This window comes from Ovis canadensis, chromosome 3 (assembly GCF_042477335.2).
Source record: "Ovis canadensis isolate MfBH-ARS-UI-01 breed Bighorn chromosome 3, ARS-UI_OviCan_v2, whole genome shotgun sequence".
In the NCBI taxonomy this organism is placed as follows: domain Eukaryota; kingdom Metazoa; phylum Chordata; class Mammalia; order Artiodactyla; family Bovidae; genus Ovis; species Ovis canadensis.
This window is the reverse complement of record NC_091247.1, coordinates 191,396,856-191,420,429: the sequence shown is the minus strand read 5'-3', so window position 1 is coordinate 191,420,429 and position 23,574 is coordinate 191,396,856. Positions and strand designations below refer to the sequence as shown.

General features: G+C 38.3%; 1 protein-coding gene across 1 annotated transcript in view; it reads right to left on the bottom strand.

The window, feature by feature from the left end:
* Positions 1-23,574, bottom strand: part of OVCH1 (ovochymase 1) — a 90,549-nt gene that overhangs the window by 4,447 nt on the left and 62,528 nt on the right. The window contains exons 19-24 of the mRNA XM_069585451.1: positions 18,714-18,839; positions 14,714-14,761; positions 13,490-13,714; positions 5,891-6,064; positions 3,437-3,704; positions 1,948-2,108 (exon numbers count right to left, since the gene is read on the bottom strand). Of these exons, the coding sequence (XP_069441552.1) occupies positions 1,948-2,108; positions 3,437-3,704; positions 5,891-6,064; positions 13,490-13,714; positions 14,714-14,761; positions 18,714-18,839 (1,002 nt within the window). The remainder of the gene's footprint in view (positions 1-1,947; positions 2,109-3,436; positions 3,705-5,890; positions 6,065-13,489; positions 13,715-14,713; positions 14,762-18,713; positions 18,840-23,574) is intronic.

Below are 23,574 nucleotides of genomic sequence, written 5' to 3'. Positions count from 1 at the left end.
GTCCGACTCTTTGCGACCCCATGGACTGTAGCCTATCAGGCTCCTCCATCCATGGGATTTTCCAGGCAAGAGTGCTGGAGTGGATTGCCATTTCCTTCTCCAGGGGATCTTCCCGACCCAGGAATCGAACCCGGGTCTCTCGCATTGCAGGCAGACGCTTTACCGTCTGAGCCAGAACATTACTCAGCTATTAAAAGCAATGCACTGTTGATACACGCAACAACATGAATGAAGTTCCAGGGTGTTAATGCTAAGTGAAAAAAATCAATCACAAAAGTTTACATACTATACGATTCCATTTATATAATGTCCTTGAACTGACAAAATTATAGAAACAGAGAGAACAGATCCATGACTGACAGAAATCTGGGTGGGGAGGGGAGGGTAGGGAGGAAGGAGATGAGTGTAGCTATAAAGAGACAATAGTATCGATCTTCATGGAGATAGAAATGTTTTGTATCTCAATTGTATAAATGTCAAATGCTGCAAGTTGTTACCACTGGTGAAAACCAAGGTAAAAAGTACTTTGGTGTCTCTGTATTATTCCTTATAATTGCATGTGAATCTACAGTTCTCTCAGCATTGACAGTTTAACTAAAAATAAATTTTAAAAGCAGGGTAGAGAGAAAAAATAAGTCATAGTCAAGGTTAAGAAGCACTGCTCTGAATGCTGTCACTGACTCAGTTATAAAAGCATAAAAAGCAAATAATTTGGGGTTTGTAAAATGGATGCACTGAAATGAGGAGAGAGTTGGAGCGGAGCAGGAAAAGTGTCCAGAGCCCTGTGATTTCATGAAAAAGCTTGGATGTGTGGGTGGGGACTATCCATGGATCTTAGTTACATTTCCCCCAATACATCTTCCACCTAAGAAGGTAGGTGGGTTAACTGCCATTCCCTGTCTACAAATGATAAAGCTGAGGTTCACAGAAGTTACATAAACTGCCCAAGACCGCATGACTACTTCGTGACCATGTGAGGATTAACAATTTCATATTTTTGCTTAGCTTCAGCTTAAGTAAAAATTTTTAAAAAGCAATATCTTACTAAGTTATAAGTGAAGTGAAGTGAAGTCGCTCAGTCATGTCCGACTCTTTGCGACCCCATGGACTGTAGCCTACCAGGCTCCTCAGTCCATGGGATTTTCCAGGCAAGAAACCTGGAGTGGGTTGCCATTTCCTTCTCCAGGGGATCTTCCTGACCCAGGGATCGAACCCAGCTCTCTCGCATTGTAGGCAGATGCTTTACCGTCTGAGCTACAGACCTGGGTTCACTAAGTTCTATAGGAACAGAAAATTGAACATCTCATAGTTCAAACTGACGTTCTCTTAGTGTTTGAATTAACCTCTGAGAACATAGTCTCAAAATATATATATATAGGACAAAGGTAAAAACGTACTTCTTTCTTTTTTTTTTTTTAGGTCACACTGTGTAGCATGTAGGATCTTTGTTCCCCAGCTAGGGATCAACCTGTGCTCAAACACTGAGAACATAGTCTTAATCACCGGACTGCTAGGAAAGTCCCTAAAACATATTTCTTTGAAATATTCTCTAGACCCCCATCAATTGAATACACATTAAAGTAAAATGTTTACACAGATACTTCAGCTTTTAGAGAAAGGAAGTTAAGTTAGTATAAAAGAACATTTAAAAATAATTATTTAACTTCATGACTCAGGGAACTCAAACCAGGGCTTTGTTACAAAACAGAGGAGTGGGAAGGGGTGGAGGTGAGAGGGGAGGTTAAAGAGGGAGGGAACACATGTGTACCTATGGCTGACTCATGTTGATGTATGGTAGAGGCCAACACAATATTGTGAAGCAATTTTCCTTCAATTAAAAACAAATAAGTTTGGGGGAAGAAAAGTACATATAGCACTTCTAAGCAAGATAGAAGATAAAAACTATATGGCAAAGGTTCAAAATGGAAAAAAGTTATTTATACTGACCTAGTTCAACAGGTTTTTCCAGATGCAGCAAAGACAGATCATCGTTGGGAGGAAATTGTGTGAAGCTGGGGTGAATGTACACAGCTTTCACAGGAATCAAATCACTATTTCTTATATTCCCCAGGTAACTTCTTCCTATTACCAGGTAGTCTGTGACAGTACTTGTCACAAGAAAAGGGAGTGAGGAAATAGATTCCACTTTTAATTAGGCCATCATTTCTCAGAATTACTAAAAATATATTTTTTAACATTTCTAATCCCCATTAAAATCCTGATTATCTTGAATTCTTAGGAAACAGAGGTTTCGTATTAATTCAGCCCTTGAGAAAAATTTTAAAGTGTCTACTTCCTTGTCTTCATAATGTCAGATAAAACAATTCAGTATTTATTACAATTAACATTCATGCTGCCTCAAGATAATAATCATATGTATTATAATCATAATATTATGCATTATATGATATACTTATGTAATGGTCACTGAAACTATTCTGAAAATTATATTTACTCCCTAATACAGTGCTTCTCAAAGAAATGTCTAGTGACCACATGCATTAAGTCTAGCACAGGTATTAAAAGTGCAGAATTCCAAACATAACTTATCAACTCAAAATTCAGAATTAATACTCTAAGATTCCATTTACAGCAAACTCCCCAGGTAATTTTAAGCACATGAAAGTCTGAAACTGTGTTAATAAGTAAGCCTTCTTATGATTTATCTGTATCAAAAGGAAGAGTTGGGGGATAGTACAGAAATTGAATTTTTAGTTCACTGAAGGCTCATGATAACCACATTATTTGATTAGATGCTTTTATTGTAAAGCCAGTTTCAGAGATGTTGAAAATGTTGCATCTACTTGTTCAGCTATGGGACACTGTGCAACAGTATCAACTGTCATGCTAATTCTGGGAGATGATAATAAAAACGTCAAGCTAAGACTCCTCTGAGGGAGTTTTCAGATATCTCTGTATCATATTAAGATCAAAAGTAAGATAAAATCAAAGAAAACAAATGTTCCTTTTTTAAAGGACATTCCTTGAAATTCTTTTAAACTTTACAGATTTATTTTGGGACTGGGTATGATCATCAGACAATCCATAGGCGAATAAGAAGGAAAGGAAGCCGTGTATAAGCAACCCCTGGGCTCTAGGCTACATGCTGAGAAACTGATGCAAAAATGTGAGATCTTCATTTTCATGGTTGGAAGGGAGGGTATTGTTAGCTTCTTACTAATTAAATTATACCTAGAAGCAGAAAGCTGCTCTTAGAATTAAAAGCTATTAGTAGTAATTTTATTAGTGAAGCACAGAAAGTTTCATCAACCTAATACATTCATTCATTTGCAAGTCGGGGACTGTATCAGTGGGAGCTGGTGCTTAATGTTTCTCATGATGTGGGGAGAGGAGTGCACCCACCATGGGCCCTCAAATAGCTCCTTATCAGCACCCACCCCATCCCAGAACCCCACTCCCCGACCCAGGCACACACCTGAAGTTACAGTGTGCCGCTGTCAGGACCCACTGCCTCCCAATCAGAGCACCTCCACAGTAGTGACGTCCTTGGTGCTGCAGACTGACCAGCCAGGGCCACGACGTCACAGCGGCTGCATGGCCACCAACCACCCTGGGCTCCCCAACCTCTGCAGGCAAGGTATCTGTATTCCTCTCAAACCCTTCAGTGAGAAATGGGTCAACAAATGGAACGCCACATGTGTCTTGAGCTGGCTGTCTTCTGGTATTGTTTTCTACTGTAAGCCCTCCGAAAAAAACAACAGCAAAACATTAGATAGCAATACTTATGAATATCTATTTAAATCTCAGAAGGCATTTACTCCTTTTGCCAGTCCAAAGCTAGCATTATTTGCAAGAGATGAGACTGATCTTTTCTTCCAATGCTTTTAAATGAGCAAAAATCGACAGTTTACTAAGGTATTAATATACACACCATGTTAATATACTCATATTAATACACATATCTTTAGATGAATTGGAACATAAATACATTTTTTTAAAAAAGAAATAAAGATGTTGCGTTTAATCATGAAATTATTGGAGATTGTTCTTTCTGTAGCATCATTTGTGTTATCCCAGTACATATATTTAGACACATCAAAATATTTTATGCTCTGTGTATTCAAAATAAGTTGTATATATAAAGGAAAACCATAAGGAAAATTTATAGCAATATGTTTACTCCATTCTCAGATTTAAAAAGAAACTTACCAGAAAGTAACAAGAGACAGTTAAGCATTTCCTTAAATATGAAGAAAACTAAATTTTTCCATAACCATATAATTTTGGAGTGATAGGATATATTCCTAACCCAGGGATCAAACCCAGGTCTCCTAAGACATAGTCACTTGTTAATTCTTTACTTGAGATTATTTTTTAGACCAGAAAGCTATTTAAAAAGTTTATAGCATAGTGGATTTGCACTTGTTTATTCAATACTTAAGTAAAATCATTTCTACTTTCTTTTCAGATATGTATAAAACATGGATTCCCTCTTCCTTTACAAATATGCAAACTCTTCAAAATTAAGACTATCCTGGACTTTAGGGGGAAAAAACCCACAAAAGGTATTTACTAAAGCATATTTTTTAATGCATTAAGTTCACTGCATTACTATATGTTTTTATTGCATTGGTAATCCACATTTTATGTGGTAACTCAGATTTTGGGGCTGTTTGTATACATGTATAATAGCAATATTTTATTAGTATTCAACTTTACAAAACTTTAAAAAAGAAATGAGGCTAAATATTTTTACTGTGAGAATAAAGGGTCAGTTTAAAGATAAAGCAATGGAAAAACAAAAGCAATGGACACAGAAGAAGGGTCAATTAGGTGAGCAGGGCTTTAACAATTAAAAATCACATCTATAGGGGACTTTCTTAGTGGTCCCGTGGTTAAGATTCTGTGCTTCATTTGCAGGGTGCATGGGTTTGGTCCCTTCCTGGGTAGGGAACTAAGATGCCACGTGCCTTGTGGCACAGCCGAAAAAAGAAAAAAATCACACCTATAGGACAATGTGGTTCACTAGTCTAGGGCTCAAATTCAGGATTCTTGGGAGAGCCTGTTCATTTCACTATCCTAAGAAAGATTGTTGTTGCTTAGTTGCTAAATTGTGTCCAACTCTTTGTGATCCCACGGACTGTAGCCTGCCAGACCCCTCTGTCCATGGGATCTCCAGGCAAGAAATACTGGAGTGGGTTGACATTTCCCTCTCCAGGGGATCTTTCCAACCCAGGGATCAAACCCATGTCTCTTGAGTCTCTGGCATTGGAAGTGGATTCTTTACCACTAGAGCCACCTGGAATCTTAAGATAGAGTGTCATTAAAAAAAAAAAAAACCAACTTTGCATTAATGTGGATTATTTGAATTTTCCTGCTAGTACACTCTAATCAAGAAAATCTCCTAATAACAGATTCATTAGGTTTAGTCTTAAGCACAACTAATGAAACTCTAGCTTAAAATTAGATAGACTTAAGTAGGAAAAAATCAGTACATTTGTTTCTCTTTTATGCAGAAAAGTTAATATATCTGAAATATTTTGAGGGCTTTTCGTTGCTGCGAAGAGATAGTTACTTAATAGAAGAGATATGTAAACAAAGACATGGAAACACATTGAACTCTCCTCTTGTTTCAGCTTGAAAGGCCCCACAGGATCTTTTAAATAGCAACTCACTGTCTCTCATGTTTATTATGTCTTAATTAAAAACAACATACACACATAGAGACATGTACACACCCCAATTAACTTTATTACCTCACATGATCTATGTGAACTGCCAAAGTCTCAGTCCTTAAGGAATGGTTTAAAATGAGCTTATCCTGTTTTTAGTATTAGAGTAAAGTGACTGCCATTGATCCCTAAACCAGTGGGCTCCAGGTTGTTTTAAGGCATATATGGTACCTGCTTTAGTAGATATAATTACTTACCATTAATAGGCAGTTGGGTCCCAATATTGCTTTTCTGTGATGGCTTCTCAGTCATATCTTCCAAAATCAGTTTAAAACCTCTTTCTCCCACAGACTCATCAGTTTTCAAATTCACAGTTAGGTAAGCACCACTGGATATCCAGACAAATTCTTTCTTGGAGCCACATAAATGAGCTGCAATGTGAAGTATACTCAATAATTAAAATACCTCTGTGTAATTACATGGGTAAAAGACAGAGGAGAGAGGGGACATTAAATTCCAAATAAATCTTGATAAGAATGACTATCAATAATGCAAAATCAAGATTCTGAGGGTGAAATTCATGATTTGATTGAGACAATAAAAGGGTATAGATTTTAAAAGATCAAAGGGAAAAGACTGGGCTAGCAATTGATATGGAAGCAATATACAATTTGTGTGGCAATCTTTGATTATAAGGGTGGTTAAAGAAGCATTTCAATGAAGATAAATGGACAGAGAAATGGAAGTAATGGGATACCATTATGGACCAAATGTTGGTGCGCCCCCAAAATTCATATGTGAAAATCCTAATCCCCAGTGTGATGCTATTAGGAGGTGTGGCCTTTGGGGGTGACCTGGTCATGAGGGTGGAGCCTTATAAACCCTTATAAAAGAGAACCCAGGGAGCTCTGTAGACCCTGTATTTGTCTTATGGGAAAATAGCAAGAAGACAGCTATGAACCAGGAGGCAAACCCTCACCAGACAGCAAATCTTGAACTTCTTGTCTTCATAACTGTGAGAAATACATACTTGTTATTTAAGCTACCCAAACTATGGTATTTTTATTATAGTAGCTAAAACTAAGACATGTAGTCTGCCCAAATACAGACTAATGATGATCCTTTCCTAATATAGAAACGCAAAAGTTGTCACAAACATTGTCCTGATAAGTGACAAGATATCTGCTGTAATTTATCTGTACAAGCTGTAACTGAGATTCTCTCAAACTAAATGATACACTGTTGATTTGTCTTAAAGATAATGTTTTTTGAGGAATCTGGGAAAGAGATGGGGAATAGGAGAAAGCTAATCTCTGCATCATTCTTATCCTTGAAGAATCTGGTGAACTGGATGTCGTGGGTAGCTTTGGAGAGGCACCATGTCAAATGAAGGCAATCTGTGTAAAGTCAACTAACACTCTGGAAGTTTTAACATAATGGAAATGGGAAAATGTTATTCTGCTTTTCAAAAAGGAGATTGAGGGTTGGCAGAGGGGGAAGGGTAGGAGACAGAGAAAAACAAAGAGGCCAAAGGATTTGCAAAATCTTATATCAGTGAAGTAGTGTAGCTTAGTCCTTACAGGCTCGGATTCCAAAGTCAAATTGCTAGTCTGGACTAGTTCTATTAGCTATGTGGCCCTAGGCAAGCTATTTAACCTCTCTGCCACAATTTTCTCATCTGTATAATTTAGATTAAAAAAATACAGGATTATATAAAGTTGTATTTATGAAGCATTATAAACATTTACTAAGTAAAAAAACCTCAGCAAAATTTTATAGCAAATTATTAGGCGGTTTTTGAACACTTTAGGTAGGAATCATTGGTCATGAGCAACTAGCATGGGATCCTCAACAGGCCATATTAAATTAACCTAATTTAATTTTTGGAAAGAGCTAATTAGATGGTGGCTAGGGGGAATGAGATAAACTTAATGAATTTTGATTTCAGTGGAGCACTTAATAAAGTACCTTATGATGTCCCTGTGAACAGATATAAACTGTAAGTGGATAATTATATGACTAGGGAGCTTCACAGCTGATTAAATAACCATACAATGTTAACCTGAAGGGAAGATCTGATGGGTATGAAAATAGTTCTACCCTTGGTTCTGCCAAGTACAATATTGCTGTTAATGGCTTAGGTAGAAACACAGGTAACACATTTACAAAACGTGTAGGTTTGAGATGGGTAGCTGAATGAGAAGTAAAGAACTAGGTTAAACATAGAATCTTAGTGATAATTTAGTTTAATCTTTCATCTAGCACTGAGTTTCTTCTAAAACAACGTTGGACATATTTTAGCTGCATCTGAAGATATTATGTGGAACTTATGAGCATTTATTTTCTCTTTTTAAGCAGTTCTAATTGCTTGACAGTTCTTCCTTATGTTGAATCAAAAGGCATCAGTGTAATCATATGGTTAACGGAGTGGCCAAGGATAGAAATGTTTGAATCAGAGTGCTTGGGCTTTAAACCAGCTTTCTCTACTTATTGATTATGTTACCAGAGGCAAGTTACTCAACATTTTTGTGTTTCCTTATATTTAAAATGAGGATAACACAACCTACCTCCATAGGGCTGCTAAGAAGATTGAGTTATAAGTTCTCAGGACTATGCATGAATAATGGTAAACATTCAATGACTATTAGATATTATTAGGCAGAACAAGTTTTATACATGGCTGAGAATCTATGGAAATTCCATAAATACTTGAAGAGAAGAAATTGTGATCCTTCTGTTTTCTCTCTCCTCTAAAATAAACATTCCCAGGTGTCCACACCCTTCAGCATCCTGGTCATTATGTTCTATGGATGTGTTCCAAACTGTTAATGTTCCTTAAAATTGTTGCTTGACCAAAGATGATATTTCATAACCAGTATGTCAGGGGCAACAACCAGACAGACTGGATATTTACAATGAAGACTCGTGAGGCCAAGTTAGTGAATGCCAGCTCAGTGCCAACACTAAATTTAACCATACAAAGGACCTTATCTCTTTCGTCATAATTCTTTACTAACAACACTGCATTGAAATTTTGGAATCATTTGAGACTTTTGAAATTTGATTTCAATCATTCTACTTCCCAAATTACCACTTTTATGCATCCTAATCTATTAGTATTCCCTTGCTATAATTGATCTCTCCATGACTTCTTGCCCATAATCCCATAAACTATGTATATCCATCAACCTCTAAGAAAGTGAGAGATTTTACTGTAAAGGGAAGCAGAGAAATGGGGCAACAGCTAACTTTCTTGTTCTGTTTTTATTTTAATTATGGGTAATAATAGAATATGTTTGAAACTGATGAGAATGATAGAGGAGACTGATGACATCAGAGGAAGAATAACTAAAGGAAATTTATGAGAAGCTGATAACTCTCAAATCTGTATCTTAAGTCCAAACTTCAGGAGTTCTACTTCTAGCTCCCTACTGCCAACTCATCCTTAGATGTATCATGGCATTAAAAATATAACATGACCCAAATAGATCTTTCACCACAAATCCCTTTCTCCCTCTAGTATTTCCCATCTCTGTAAATGCCACCACCTCTGAAAACTTTCCACTATAGACTTAGGAGCCATCCTTGATCTGCAGATCTAATTTCACATTTATTCCATCAAGAAAGCCTATCAGTTCTCCAATCTGTCCATTTTATCTGCATTCCCTTGTTACCATCCTCTTGCAAGGCAACATTAGTACCTAAACAGTACTGAAAGAACATTCTGCAATGATGGGAAGTTCAATATGAGTGCTGTCCAGTATAGTAATCATTCATTACATGTAGCAGCTGAGCACTTGATGTGTGGCTAATACTACATTCCATTTCATTCTAAAATTTGAATTTAAATAAGAACATGGACTAGACAGCATAGGTATAGATTATCATAACTGTCTCATAACTGCAGGTGTAATTCACCCTGACAAGGGGGGAAGGGATAGCGAGAGAGTTTGGGATGGACATGTACACACTGCTATATTTAAAACGGATAACCAACAAGGACCTACTATATAGCACATGGAACTCTGCTCAATGTTATACAGCCTGGATGGTAAGGGTGTTTGGGGGAGAATGGATACATGTATATATATGGTTGGACTTCCCTTGTAGCTCAGTTGGTAAAGCATCTGCCTGCAATGCAGAAGACCTGGGTTCGATTCCTTGGTTGGGAAGATCTCCTGGAGTACAAAATGGCAACCCATTCCAGTATTCTTGCCTGGAAAATCCCATGGACACAGGAACCTGGCAGGTCGCAAGAGTCGGACATGACTGAGCGACTAAGCACATATATATATATGGCTGAGTCCCTTCACTGTTCACCTGAAACTATCACAACATCATTAATATATTTTTTTAAAATAATTCACTTGTCACTCTAAAATCCATTCCCAACGTGGTAGCCACAGCAGCTCTCAAATTAGTTCCTTGTCCAAAACCTTTAATGACCTCCCACTGGATGGGAATAAAGCCCACTCATTACCATAACCTGAGCTGCATGACCTGAGGGCAAAACCTTCATCTTGTACAACCTCACCTCATTCCAGTCTGTCCTCACTCAATCTCTAGCCACTCTGATCTTTGATAGTTCCCCAAGTAACCAAACTATTCCCATATTCGAGGCCTTTTTCTAATGTATTTTTTCATCAAATAGGATAACAGGAGACTAAGCTCTGTTATCAGGATATTTTCATTCGGGTGGAGGGAAACAGATTCTAAACAAATAAATATACATGCTGCCAGGTCATGATTAATGCCAAGAAGGAAAAGTGTAAGAGGATTATTTAGATGATGTAATACAAGAGGCCTTAGATTATATAATATCTGGACAGATACCTGAACAAACTAAGGAAGTGAATCTTGAAGTCACGTTTGGGCCAATCAAGATTATGCTCAGTTAACCCAAGGAAGAATAAAGGAGGAGGAGAATGGTAGGAGGTACGGTCAGACCTGAGATACTAGACACCTTCGCACATGCTTTCTTGCCCTTGCCTGACTGTTTCCTTGTCATTCTTTGGATCTCAAATGCACCCCTTCAATGAGGCCTTCCATGACCATCTTAACTAAAGCAACTGTGTACCCACTATTATTCCATACGCTGCTGCAACTAATTTCCTTCAAACTATGGTGACATAGGGTTTCCCTGGTAGCTCAGCCGGTAAAGAATCCACCTGCAATGCAGGAGACCTCAGTATGATTCCTGGGTTGGGAAGATTCCCTGGAGAAGGGATAGGCTACCCAATCCAGTATTCCTGGGCTTCCCTGGTGGCTCAGATGGTAAAGAATCCACCTGCAATGCAGGAGACCTGGGTTCAATCCCTGGGATGGAAAGATCCCTTGGAGGAGGGCATGGCAACCCAATCCAGTATTCTTGCCTAAAGAATCCCCATGGACAGAGGAGCCTGGCAGGCTACAGTCCATGGGGTCACAAAGAGTCAGACATGACTGAGCAATTAAGCACAGCACACATGTTGACAATCAGTAATTATTTATTATTTATTGTTAAATACTATTATTAGTTTTTTTTATTATGTCTTTTCAAAAGAAGGTGGCAATGATCACTTCTGAACTGTTCACCATTGTGTCTTCAAGATGTCTAACACATTAGAAAATGCTCAGTCATGAATTAATCTGACATGTATATTTAATATGGTGTTAACTAGTTACTGATGTCTTACCTTTATGGGGTAAATGAAAGAATGAAGAGCAGATGAACCTTAATTTTGCTAATTATTTTCATTAATATATTGTAAAACCATTGCAATGAAACCAATCTGGAGGCTGTGTACCATTCCATCTACATTCGCAGAAATAATTAAAAAGTAGCTAAAAACTAATGAATTCTCTTTAGGTGAGAAAATATTTAGTAAGAAAAGATAACTGAGACAAAATAGACAATGTGGATCCATATTTGGGCTAGCTCTTCTCACCAGATGGGAGAATAGCAATAGGGTTCAATGTTCAACAGTTTAACAATGCTTATAAAATTGCATATTTCACTGAACTAAAATGATTGTAAGTATATAAAATTATATGAAATAAAACTGTGTAAACTAGTAAACTAATGGTAGTGACCTCACCTTTATATAGAATTGTATAAGCTAATTATAGAAATACGAGTTGTCACATTTTTAATGTTTTGACCCATGAATTTTTTATTAATCAGAACTTTTAAAGACAAATAATGTTGTCAGGTTGAAAAATAGTAGACTGAGAAATAGGAAAGCAGCCTTGACATCCAGAAACTGGTCCAGCACTCACAACTGAACCAAGGTCTCCTGTTAGATACAAACAATCTCACAGGATACCAACATCAGACTGTCTCTGAATCTGTGATGAGACAAAAACAAGGTCATCTGTAACCAATAAAATACCAAACATTGGCCTCTGGCTAAAATGAAGACTTGCTACTTCATTATCAATTACAATTTTACCCGTACTCCAGTCACGCCTAGATACCCAATCATAAACTTGCCCCACTTTCTCACCCACTTCCTGCAAGCAATCTAGAGCAAATTTCACTTCCTTAGTGTGTGGGTGCTCAGTCATGTCTGACTCTTTGCAACCCCATGGATTGTAGCCCATCATGCTCCTCTGTCCATGGAATTTCTCAGGCAAGAAAACTGGAGTGAGTGAGTTTCCTTCTCCAGGGGATCTTCCTGGCCTTCCCAATTGAACCTGCATCTCCTGCATTGGCAGGCAGATTCTTTACCACTGCACCACCTGGTAAGCCGTTCCACTTCCCTAGAACTTAGGATTTGGGCTTAGAATGGGTAATTTTGAAGCAAGTCCACTTCCCTAGACCTTCTCCAAAATTACTCATTCAAAATCCAAATCCTATGAGAGGTTCTTTCTACCATTCTGTTAACACTCCATGGTTTTCAAGGATATGTGTTTTCCTTTTCCACAATGAGTAATAAATCCAACTTGTTCAAATCCAGGTGTGTTCCAAGGGTCTTAGGTTGAAAGGCATTCTGGAGAATTATACCAGATAATTCTGGATCTGATACCACAGATGATTCATATTAATCTTATGGAGAACTAATAGCTTGATATTTTGTGTCTCCACCACCTTTATTCTATTGCTCTAGAATTCTTGGCAGGAACCAAACTCACTGATAAGAAAAAATTTAATTAGCTTTGGAATTTCAAAGTACATTGCTAAGCCTACTGGTGTTATAAATCCTAGAATATCACAAGAGTGGTTAAGGTCTTTGTAAAAAGATAGCTTCAAACCTCTTCTCCTGTCCTTTGTGATAGGTGGATTGTAATGGCGTCCTGGTTGGAAATTAGAGAATGGGATACAATATTGAATTACAAAATCTTTGGAAAAGTTCCCTCTATGAGTCAGTCTCAGGACATTGTCTGACATTCAAACACAGTAGACATCATGTGGTCAATAAATCTCTAAAGATTATTTAAGTTAATTGGCCTTTTTTTTTTTTTTGTAATTTACCTTGGATCGAAAGAGAGCTACCTTTATTGTGAGGATGAAATCTGAGTAAACAAAATTTCAAAAAGCTGCCTAAAAATGCAGTTCAGGCAACAGAAACTCTTCAAATATATGACTTCCTGAGAAAAACAAAATTAGTGTGCTCTCTGATGATAAAATGAGATAGGAATCACTGAAATCAAGAAAAGCTGGAATTAAAGGCAAAGAGCCATTGAGTGTGGTCTTATGCTCATCCCATTGTGTTTAATAGTATTCAGGATTCTGATGAAAGATTTGATGGAAAGTCTCTGACAGTAAATGATTTTGCTCCCAAGGCAAATGTAGATCATGTTTGCCACATATATAATTATATAAATTTTCTTATGAATGCTACTCAACATAGGACATTTAAGAAGGTTCAGTTTACCAAGTAATCTTGATTGTTGATCTGGTCCATCATAAATATTGAAATAATCCCATTCACAGTTCCAAGATTCTTCCATTATAAAATCTTTAATCAATGCCTTCATTTTATTTCCAGACATAGAATGAAAAGTCCAAGTGCAGTTCAGCATATTAGGATAAATGTTAGGATAATTGGGAGATGTGATCTCAAAAGAAGTAACTGCAATCAGATCCAATATTGGACATGCTTGAGGCAAAAAGAAAAAAATATTGTATGCAATAGTCAAGGAGCTGAGTTACTATTTTTTGGATCTGGTTTTAATGTCTACAACAGGTCATTAAAACCTTAAACTGCAGTGTACTTCTATTAAGTTATATTATTCTTTCTTTACTTCCATAGCTCCTTATATATGGTGACACAGGGTATAAATGACTTTTTCTTTGAGAAACTGACCCTTCCCAAAAGAAGACAAAGTTCTTTGACTTTAACTCACAAACTATGAACCACTAAGTCGCCCACATATACATTGTGATGTAGCTTTGTTGCTTATCTTTAGCACACAGTCTTCTAAATCCCTGAGTAAATCACATACTCCTAAAATTCAGCCTATACTAAAAATTATAATCATTTTATTTGGTAAGGAAATTTGGGTCACTCTCAGATAGTTGAAATCAGGATATTATGGTTCACAAGGGCCAAGAAGCTACTACACCAAGAAGAGAACTGAGGAATTTAATGACATTTTGGATTTACTCCAAATGCTCTAGGCATTATTCAATATAAAATTAATGCCACCCCCAAATTGATTTACTTCATCAATAATCTTGTCATTTTAGTTAACTGTGCAGTGGCTCAGCAAAAAGAGAGGGTGAGGGGTACCCAAGCACAATCCAGAGGACATAACATATATGGAAAGAATGTTGATGAATAACAGAGTTAAAATAGGGGGATCTCATAAACAAAACGTGTATTTCTTACACAGTAATCAGATAAGGTGCTACCTTCTTACTCTCTACTCTCTGATCTGCCCTAGGTCTCCACTACCTCCAAAGTTTGACACTCAGAAAATTAATATAAGTTCATATCTCATTATAAAGCAAATAGAATAAGGACACAACACTTAGAAGTCTTTGACAGCAGCCAAAATATACTTATTCCTAAACAGTGTTTAGCAGAAGGAAATTCCTCACTCTGTCTCTATAATATCAGGTAACCAAAGGCAGATCAACAAAGCCAATTCCTTACCTCCTTTATCCTCCTTACCATTAACTTTAATGTTTCCTCTCATGGAACCTAGAATAAGAGAATTCTCAAGGTCAATATATCCTAATTAATGCTTTATATTTTTTATTCTTTTGTTTAAGTGATACACTTCCATTGGAGAAAATTTCCAAAAGACAGATTTCAAAAAAGGAAGTCTCCTGTAATCCCATCCTATAAGTAACCAATACTCATATTTTAATGTAAATCCTGATTTTCCCTAAGCTATAGTATACATTTTTTAAAAGCTGTATTTCACTTTACATCATTGTAACTTCCCCCAATTGTGAATATTTTTCCATATGACTACATATTACACATACATTTTAATGGCTTTATATTTCTTACTCACATAGATATTAACATTACAGTTTCCACTGATATATTTTGATTTGTAATCTCATGAGTATGAATGATGAGTTAGACCTTTTAAAAAATATTTATTTATGTATTTGTCTTTGGCTCTGCTGGGTCTTTGTTGCTGCATGGGCTTTGGTCTAGTTGCAGTTCATGGGCTTCTCATTGTGGTGGCTTCTCTTATTGCAGAGCATGGGCTCTAGGGCTCAGGTTTCAGTGGCTGTGGCCTGTGGGCTCAGGTTGTGGCTCCCGGGCTCTAGAGCACAGGCTCAATAGTCGTGGTGTACGGGCTTAGCTGTTCCACGCTATGTGGGATCTTCCCAGATCAGGGATCAAACTTGCATCTCCTGCATTGGCAGGCAAATTCTTTATCACTGAGCCACCAGGGAAGGCCAAATGAGTCAGATTTTTAACAAACTTCACATACAGGGTTAACCTATAATATTTCTGCTGTTGTTGGAAAAATGTCTGCGCTAAAGGTTGTTTATGTTTATCTGAAAACAGAAATTGAATACACGTATGAAGTCTGCTTCACTGACTCCTACTCATTCTTTAGCTCTCAGCCAAAGGGATTTTCATAAGCAAGACAGATGTATTTCTTACTCATTTATTATGTAAGGAGCTACTATCTTACTGTCTACTCACTAATCTACCCCAGCTAGGATGTCATTTCCTTTATTCAAGCAATTATTGAGCACCATCTATTTGTAGGCATGGTTGTATGATTTGGAGAGAACAGCAGGGGGGCATGCTTGGTATGGCTGAGCAACAGCAGAAAGGCTGGTGTGGCTGGGGTAAATGATCAGAGAGGTAGTCAAGGAGGTAGCTAAGAGCCAGATCATACAGAATCTCATAGGTCACTGTAAGGCCAACTAAGAGTGAGCTGGGAAAACATTGAAAGGTTTTAAGCAGAGGAATAACATGATGCGAATTATTCAGTTTAATATGATTACTTTGGAGCCTCCCTGGTAGCTTAGTGGTAAAGGATCCGGCTGCCAATGCAGGAGACAGGTCCCTGGTCTGGGAAGATCCCACATGCTGAGGAGCAGCTAAGCCTGTGTGCCACAACTACTGTGACCTAGAGCCCCAGAGCTTCAATTACTTAGCCCAGATACCGCAACTCCTGAAGACCCCTTGCCTAGAGCCTGTGCTCTGCAAAAATGGAAGCCACCGCAGTGAGAAGCCCACACACTACAGACAGAGAGTAGCCCCTACTTGTCACAACCAGAGAAAAGTCCACGCAGCAAAGAAGACCCAGCACAGTCAAAAAATTAAACAAAATTTTTAAATATTTAAAAAATGATCATTCTGGCTGTTAAGGGTAAAACAGACTAAGCAAAGGCTTGTGTCAGAATGTTATGATGGAATTGTTGAGAGGTAGTTGGATTCTAGATTAATTTTGCTGCAGGTCCACAGATGAACTCTAAATCTGATGACAGATGTGAGAAGGAAAGTCAAGGATGAACAATATAACAGCTTGAACACTTAATTAGTAAACTGCAATAGCCATCTACTGAGGTGGGGAAGACCAGTGGGGGAAGAATTTGGAAACAGAGGTAGGAAATCAAGAGTTGCATTTTGGTCATGCTAAATTTGAGATGCTTATTAGATACCCAAATGAAGAGGGAGGCAGTTGGATATACAGTCCTAGAGTTCAAATTAGAAGCTGGAGATATACTTTGAGTGTTGCCTGTGCAAAGATGGTATTTAAATTAGGGATTGGGTGAGATTACTTAAGAGTGAGTATAGGTAAAGAAGAAAACAAAGTCAAGGACTGGGTCCCGGCACACCTCAACTTTTAATGGTAGGAAATATGAGGAGTGACCAGCCAAAAGACTCTAAGGAGACCAGTGAAGAAAGAAGAGAGTCAAGTAACAGTGGTTTCCTGGAGGCCATGACAAATGAAATTCTAGAAGGAAGAAGAGGTCATCCATGCCAAATGCAGCTGTTATGACCGAGAAGTAACTGTCAGATCTGAACTTGTGGGGGTCACTGGTATCTTTGGCAAGAACACCATCTGGGGAAGGGTAAGAAAGAAAGCCTTATAGGAATGGATTCAAGAAAAAGCAAAAGGGTAAAAGGGGAGAGAGTGACTAGAAATACATTTGAAGGTGTTTTGCTATAACAGAACAAAGATTTCCCGGAATTCCATGCCCATCCTTTACCAAACTAAATAAGACCCCCTGTCAAATCTTAATATAGTCATTTTTTCACTCTATATTTTTCTGAGATTATTTGATTGGTTGACTGAAACAAAAATGCAAAACATGAGAGCTATGAGTTTTGTTTTACTTAGGGTCTTACTGAGGACCTTATCCGTAGGACAACTGCTCAGTAGCTCTGAACAAGCTGTTCCATAGAGGTAGAGGGGAGAAGCTGGTCTAAGTGTCATTTTGGCTAGGGAGTATGGACAGTCAAGCACATGTCTTGAAAGAAGATTACTGCTAGTCACAAGGAACAGAGATCTCAAGCTAATGATTTTAGTGCTTTTACATGAAAATATGAAATTTGGGTTCACTAAAATTTTTCCTGAAATACACATCTAGCTATGTAAGGGGTCTGCTTGTTCAAAGCACAGAGCATCCTGTTATCACTTTAATTTCCTCTCTCTGAAGCACAGAGTGCACTGTCCATCAGCTACGGCAGTGGCTTAACCCTGGTAGAACTGGGTGATAAGCAACACTCTCTGTCCTTCTCTGTTTACAGAGACTGTCTCCCAACTAGACTGTCAACTCTTCTAGGGCAGGGACAGTCTTGCTCATCACTGAATCCTCAGTGCTTTAAACACAGCCTAGCATAAGTTTAAAACCATTTGGTGATAATCTGAATAATTAAATGCCTAAATGGGAAACTTGATTCTGTTTACGTTAGCCCCTTACGATACAACTTTCACTTATATAATTTGAACTTGATGCAAATCTTCGTTTTCTCCATCCAACATTTCTCACATTACCAGACTAAGTAAAAATTTTTTGTAGAAATAACTCTCTAATTATATTCCAATTAACATTTTTAATGAATATGAATTGATAAATCTTAAGGACTAGGGCAACTCTAATGCTTAATTCAGAATTAAGCATAATTGCAAATGTTTTCTCCATAACACCCAATTTCCATAATTTGCAATAGTTCTCAATTTTCATAATGCTATCAGTGCTTTCACCAAAACTATAGGAATGCTGGGCAAAGCATATTTGTCAATAATCTGGTTACATCTAATATATATGAACTATCCACCAAACAAGTTTTAAAAAAAGAATCAATTACTCTTGATATTAGTATGTTAAGGAAACCAATTTCAATATAGAAAAATTACTTGAAACTTTTAGGCTAGGGATGAAAAATTCCTACTGTATTGTTATAATATTCCAAGTATACAGAAAACTAGACAGAATTATTAGGTACTGTAATAAAAACTGAAAAATTTGATAAATCTTATGCTTTATGAAGGTTTACTTTGATGCCTCCACAGATTATGGAAGTTACAACCTTAAATACTATCTTTTTCTTCTCTTCTAAAGCTTACAAATGAAATGAAGAACAAATTATTTTATGACACATATTTTCTAATAAAGCACAATAAAGCAAAAACATACAGATATAAGTATGAACAAAGTAACAGACTTACCAGACATATGAAAAGAATATCTCAAAGATAATTCTTCAGTGGCCAAACTTGTATTGTATGTGAAAATCAACATCATAAGAGGACCATGAGACTTTAATGAAGGTGAATCTCCTTCACATAGATTTCCTAGCCAAAAAACAACAAAACAATCCCCCCCCCCCCCCCAAAACAACATTCTTAGCATTCATCAAGGTAAAAGTTATTGAGCAAAGTAAAAGGAAAAAATCCTATTTTTATACAAATTTATAGTTTATCTACTACCAACAATAACGGGAATTAAACAAAACAAAACCCAATTAGAATAGATACGTTCTAGATTTGTGACTGTAAGCAGTCCTAAGAAAGTGGTTCCAAACCAAGTAGGACATTGTACCCCGTTCTCATAATGTCTGAAATACTTAAGTAGATCTTTTAAAGCTATATAATATAAAAGAAGGTAACATGGTCTGGCTAGGTCATCAGGGAACTAAAAGATATTTTGTCACAAGATTGAAATAACCATACATAAAAGAGTATATTTCAGCTTTTGCTACATACAACTTTCATATATCCACAGCACAGCCAAATGAATAAGAGGCAAGGTACAGTAATTGGCATAAAAGTCAAAACTGCTAGCTGGTCTAAATGAGAAGATTTTTTAGGCAACAGTTCTTAGAGGTCTCCTGTGAGTCAGAATCCTAGGGCTAATTAGTAATAGTTTCACTCAACCTCCCATTGCCCTTGGATTTCTAAAAGCATCCTTCAGAAGATGATGGAGACTGATCTTTACCCGTGGTTCTCTCTCTTGTGAGCCAGACTGCTGTTATAAAGTTCTCTGTAACTGTTACCCTATGAATCTAGTTCAGCTTCTAGAATATAATGTTTTTCTTTCATCTTCTGATTTTTATAGTTTTCTTTAAGATCAGAATGTTTAATCCTTCACTAGAGAAAACCTGGACAATTTGAAAAATAATTACTTATAACCTTGCAGTCCAGAAATATCCACTTGAACATATTGGTGTATTTCTCCCTATGATAGGGACAGAATGGGATGATCAAATAGTGAGCACAATAGTGAGTTCCCCATTAGGGAACTGTAGATAGAGTGGGAATTATAGGGGGCTTTGGGAGACCACAATAAGACTAATGATCACTCAAGAAAGTAATAGGAAAATTCTGAAACAATGTCGGCTTGCTTGACTCATAAAGCAAAACAAGTCACTTAACATCAAAGTCAGATTGGCTTACTTAATGATAAAATCAAGCTAACTTCAGTTCAGTTCAGTTGCTCAGTCATGTTTGACTCTTTATGACTCCATGGACTGACTGCAGCCCACCAGGCTTCCCTGTCCATCACCAATTCCCAGGGCTCGCTCAAACTCATGGCCATCGAGTTGGTGATCCCATCCAACCATCTCATCCTCTTATCCCCTTCTCCTCCTGCCTTCAATGTTTCCCAGCATCGGGGTCTTTTCAAATGAATCAGTTCTTCACATCAGGTGGCCAAAGTATTGGAGTTTCAGCTTCAACATCAGTCCTTCCAATGAATATTCAGGAATGATTTCCTTTAGGATGGACTGGTTGGATCTCCTTGCAGTCCAAGGGACTCACAAGAGTTTTCTCCAGCACCACAGTTCAAAAGCATCAATTCTTTGGTGCTCAGCTTTGTATATAGTCCAACTCTAACATCCATAACTGTCGACTGGAAAAACCACAGCTTTGACTAGACTGACCTTTGTTGCCAAAGTAATGTCTCTGCTTTTTAATATGTTGTCTAAATGTGTCGCGGCTAACTTACTAAGCAACAAAAACAAAACGATGCAACAGAAACAGAGGACATGCCCACAGACAACAAAACAATGGAAGCATGAAACCTACATCCTGCTCAGTAAGGCCAGTGAGTTAGCAAGCCCCAAACATGTTCTTTGGCCTCGACATGTTCTTTGCACAATGCCCCCCAAACAAAAGAACAGCAGTAGAAAATAAGCCCTACAAACTGCCCAGTGATGTCATTAAATTAATGACCACCAAAACAGGCTCTGTGCACACAAAAAAATAATCATTTATGGAAAGATGACTTTTCACAATGAAAGGCCCTCATTGTACTGAGACTTGAAAATATTTTTCCAAGTGCTCTGACAGTCGAAGTAAACTTCCCTGCCCTACCTGGGGCAGGAAGCTGATGATGGAAGTTCTACTTTCTTTCAACTCAAGAAATACAAAGAAGATCTCCCTCCCCTCACTCTTTCTCTGATTACAAAAATGTAACCCATTGAGTACTCGAGCAGCGCAATGCTCGTCTTCCCACTTGTGAACCTTACAAATGTCCTATTCTAATAAATCACTTCCTATCAACCACTTTGCCTCTTACTGAACTAATTTCTGGGCCGAGACATAAAGGACTGTGGTGCCGGAGCTCTTCAGAGCCCTGGAAACAACACCCAGTGATTTCAGCTGGTGACCAGAGCAGGACTGTAGTAAGATAAGAAGGTCTGGGGTCGGGTCCTAGTCGGGCCATGGGATGCCACGGGTCAGAAGTTCTGGGGAGGACACTCCACTGATGACAACCCATTTCAGTCAGGCCAATCAACCCCGAGAGCTTTACGGCTCTGACTGGATTCTGAGATACAAGCCAGGGGAACAATGACATGGGTGTTTAAAGAACTGGAGAAATGATGGCAATCAGTATGGGTTGCCATGGAAAGGTAGTATGGAAATACAGAAAGAATCTTATTGCTGGTACAGGAGACAAGGGCAATGGTATGTGAAAAAGGAATTTCACTGTCTGGGTTGCTTTGACCAGGTCTGAGTCCTGGCTACATAGATACATACCATGGCAGTGGAATGGCTGTGCTTGTACACATCCAGTCGCTATATGATGTTGCAGGATTTAGCAATCTCTTCTCTTTCACCCTGAGGTTTTCCTTCTATGCTCTCTATCTGTTCCATATCTTTTAACTCCAAAAGACCTGTATGATCACCAAGGTGTAACAATTCACTCTTCTCTCTCAATCTGGCAGGGAACCAGCTTACAAGATTCAAAGTACTTTTCCTTAATTACTAGGAGTGCCCAGTTGAGGACCTACCAGGCCCTGATGTCAGTCTTGTCCTCCCTCCAGGCCCTTGCAAATGTTAACCCTTTTATTTCTGACTTGCAGCCAGACAAGTTCCAAATCGTCATCAGCACCATTGGGGACATCTTCTGTACTATTCCTTTGTGGCAATTTCTTGGGCACTAACATCTGGCCGGGAGACTGCTTTGGAAGGGATACCATCTAAAATCATAACTGAAAATCTTGATCAAATTGCACAAGAACAAAACTTTTGGATAGCCCAGGAAGCAGAGACCTCTCCTCAGGTTTGGGTCTAAGATGGGTCAAATTGAATGAATCCCAGTTGATACCCTCTGGGTATCAACTGGATACCCCCACTTTGGCTGTGTATTTCAAAGCCCAGTCTACCCCAGACATCCTCTGGGACATGTACTCCAGGACTGGAAAAAAATTGAACAAGATTTGAAAAGAAAAAACTTCTCAGGCTATGTAACCAGGTTTGGCTGCAATATAATTTAGAGAGCCAAGAAAAGTGAACACTGAACAGGTCTCTAAATTATAATACTATACTGCAACTAGATTTACACTGTAGAAGGGAATCAAAATGCAGTGAAATACTACATGTTCAAGTTTTTATGACCTTGTATTTGGGAACTGTAACTGGAAGGGATCCATGTAACCCAGAAGGCGAATTTAAGGAAGCAATCAGAAGACAGTTTAGCTGATCCAGTGTACAGGGCCATGCGAAGATCAGACCCCCCATAGAAAGAACCTGTTGCTCCTGCAGTAGCTGACAGCCCAGTGGGAATTGTCCCACACCCTCCTGGAGGAGCTATTGTGCCAACAGAGTCTTTCAGATCTGAGAGAGGCTAAAATCCCAGAGGAAAGTGTATGCAAAGGTGAGGAAAGGCCACCACCATGTTCCAGAACTCCTTCTCTGTTCCTTAAGCTACCCAAGGAACACAATCTCAGCCCAGCTAGCACCCATAGTGGCCTAAATTACCAGCCACCTGCCCCTACAGTCTTGCCTCTGAGCAAAGTTCCTGATGAGAGTCAAGGAACAGTAACAGTCCATGGGCCCTTTTCAAAATGTTTGATCTAAGCCTGGTCGGGGATAAATTGGGAAGTTTTTCTGAGGACCCTGAAATTTTCACTAAGGAGTTTACCAGGTTAATGAGAACTTTTGATCTTACCTGGGGAGATTTGCAGATTTTTCACTATCCCATTGCTGCATCCCAGGGGAAAAACAGCATGTAATACTAGCAGCCAAGGGACAGTGCTGACCAAATGGCAACTAGGGCCCAACCAGGACATGCAGTTTTTCAAGTGCGGAATGACACTGTCCCTGATGCTGATCCACAGTAGAATCACCAGATGAATTCTACTGACAGGGACAGACAGGACAGTATGATTAACTGTTTGATAGAAGACATGAATGGTAAAGTCTGTTCATTATGAGCAAGTAAAAGAAATCCAACAGGGACCAAATGAAAACCCTGCAGTTTTTCAAGAGAGATTAGAGGAAACTTTTAGAAAGTATGCAAATGAGGATCCCCTTCGCCCGAGGGATAGTCCTTTTGGCTGTGTATTTCAAAGCCCAGTCTACCCCAGACATCAGGCACAAAATTCAAAAGATAACTGCTGGTCCTCAAACCCCTATAAATGATTTACTCCAATTGGCTTATTCAGTTTTCATTATAGGGATGTGGCCCAAAAGGCTGAATGCCTGCGGAGAGACAAACAAAAGGCTCAAATGATTACAAAGGATTTGTCCACTCAGGGACCACCAAAGGAGAGGCCAGGTTTTTTGGGCCAATCTGACCATGGTG